The 2,196-nt window shown below is 71.5% G+C and overlaps 1 protein-coding gene across 1 annotated transcript in view; it reads left to right on the forward strand.

The window, feature by feature from the left end:
• MLLT4 (myeloid/lymphoid or mixed-lineage leukemia (trithorax homolog, Drosophila); translocated to, 4) overlaps positions 1-2,196 on the forward strand; it is a 21,900-nt gene that overhangs the window by 7,829 nt on the left and 11,875 nt on the right. The window contains exons 3-4 of the mRNA XM_012734837.1: positions 857-972; positions 1,598-1,761. Of these exons, the coding sequence (XP_012590291.1) occupies positions 857-972; positions 1,598-1,761 (280 nt within the window). The remainder of the gene's footprint in view (positions 1-856; positions 973-1,597; positions 1,762-2,196) is intronic.

Here is a 2,196-nt window from a genome sequence, read left to right on the forward strand (position 1 = left end):
GTGACTGGGGCCTGGTGGGCCGCTGCGCGTGCCCTGCGCTGCCCTCTGCCTCTCGGGGGCTGCTGCGCAGCCCCGGCCACCCACCGTGCCAGCGAGGGGTGGCCGGGAGGCTGTGGGCCTTAACAGGACGGCCGGGGCGGGCCTGCTGCTGCGGCACCCTCGAGCGCCGGCGCCCTGCTCTGACCGGTGCTGCACAGGGTTCGGCCGGTCAGCGAAGGGAAGCGCGGGGCTGCCGGTTGCCTCTGGCGGGGTGGCCAAGAGCCCAGAGGACGTGCCTCCCGCGGTGAGCAGGTGGCCATGGCAGGGGACAGAGGCGACGAGGCCGTGAGGCCGCCGCAGGAAGCCGGAGCGTGAGGCCCAGGGCCTCGTGGCTCTGAGGGGGTGTCCCACGAAGGCAGCCCGCAGCAGCCCCGCCCCGCAGGGGGCGCCCTCGGCTTCCAGGGAGGGCTCCCCTGCCAGGCAGTGCCTTCCGAGGCCGGGTCAGGAGTGCCGGCACAGGATGGGGCAGTGGCCACTTCAGGACACGCGAAGGCTCTGCTGCTGCCAGTGCTGTGTGCCCGGGAACGCCCCTGTCCGTCCGGCCACTGGCTGGTGCGATGGTGGGTTCCCGGACGTGGGCTCGCCACGCACAGCCCACGGCCCACCACCCCGGTTCCCAGGCGTCTGTGCTGCGTGGGGCCCAGCTCGGTCCCGGACACGGGCGCGCGCCGGTGCCAGGCCTCTTCCCGGAGTCCGCTGTGTCCCCACCGGCGTGTGCCCGCGGTGGGGCCTGCGGTGTGCCACGGCAGTGCCGGCGTGTTTCGCTGACGGCGTTAAATAACCAAGACTTAATGTTTTGTTGTGTCGTGTTTTGAAGAAGAAAGAAGATTGGACACAGACGAGAAGCCCTTAGTTGTGCAGCTGAACTGGAATAAAGATGATCGGGAGGGCAGATTTGTCCTCAAGAACGAGAACGACGCTGCTCCTGCCAAGGTGCGTGGCCGGCCCAGCCGCGGTCCCTCCGGGCCTGCTGGCTGGATGGGGCCCAGGCAGAGTGGGCGGGCAGGCGGGCGAGGACGTCCCCCTGACTGCCGAGAGACAGCTAGGGTGAGGTATTTCCTCGAAACGCTCTCAAGCCCTCAGCTGGGTGTGCGGCCCGTGGTCCGGCTGCTGCAGCCCCCCGCCGCGCCTTCCTTCCCCCTTCCTTCCCACACCGCAGCTAGGGCCGGCGGCCAGCCCCCCGCATGCCCCCGCGCTCAGGCAGGAGGCCGAAGCAGCCGGCCCGGCGGGCGTGCCCTGGGCGCCCTCGGCGGTGCTGGCGGCCACTCTGCTGCAGGGTCCTCCACGTGTGCCGGGGCGGCCGGGACCTGAGCACCGCCGAGCGCCTCGCCCCCTCCTCTGCCACGCCCCTGATGGGCGCTGTCCGCCCCCTTCTCTGCAGCCTCGCCAGCGGGCTCGGTGCAGGGAGCCCCGTGCCGCCAGGCCCGCCTCGGGCACACGGCCGCTGGTGCAGAGAGGCACGTCCACCCCGGTCAGGACGCCTCGCCTCTCCGTGTCCAGCCGCAGCGGACGGCTGGGCTGGCGGCGGCCAGCGGGCTGACGCTATCATTTTCACCAGAAGGTTCAGAGTAACGGGCCCGAGAAGCAGGAGCGAGAGGGTGTCATCCAGAACTTCCGGAGGACCCTCTCGAAGAAGGAGAAGAAGGAGAAGAAGCAGCGAGAAAAGGAGGCCTCGAGACAGGCGTCCGGCAGGGACGAGCGGCCCTGCCCCGGGGATGACCCGTGAGTCCACGTGCCTTGTCCCTGCCTCTGAGCTTGTGCTCTGGCCCCACCCACCCGGCCGCCCAGCACCCTGCGGGGCCGCGTTCCCCTGCCAGCTCGCGGAGGACGGAGTCTGGCTGGTCCTGCTGCGCCAGGCCTCCCCGCGCCCACACAGGTCACCTCAGTCCCTGGGGCAGCAGTCGTGCCCTGCGCTGGTCCCCCACATGGGGTGGCCGCTCCCTCACAGGGCTGCAGCGGCCTCAGGTCCCTGCAGCCTGGCCCTCCCACTGCCCTGACGGAGCAGCCCAGGCGCCGCCCGGCTGGCTGTCCTGTGACGGGCGCCCGTGCCGCCCTGCTGTGTCTGGGACTGGGCCGGACGCACAGACTCCCTGCTCCTCAGCTCAGGGCGCCTGCTGTCCCTTGGGGGAGCCCCAGGAGGGAGGCCCAGCGACAGCC

Source organism: Condylura cristata, unplaced genomic scaffold (assembly GCF_000260355.1).
Source record: "Condylura cristata isolate star-nosed mole 26May11 unplaced genomic scaffold, ConCri1.0 scaffold00076, whole genome shotgun sequence".
NCBI lineage: Eukaryota > Metazoa > Chordata > Mammalia > Eulipotyphla > Talpidae > Condylura > Condylura cristata.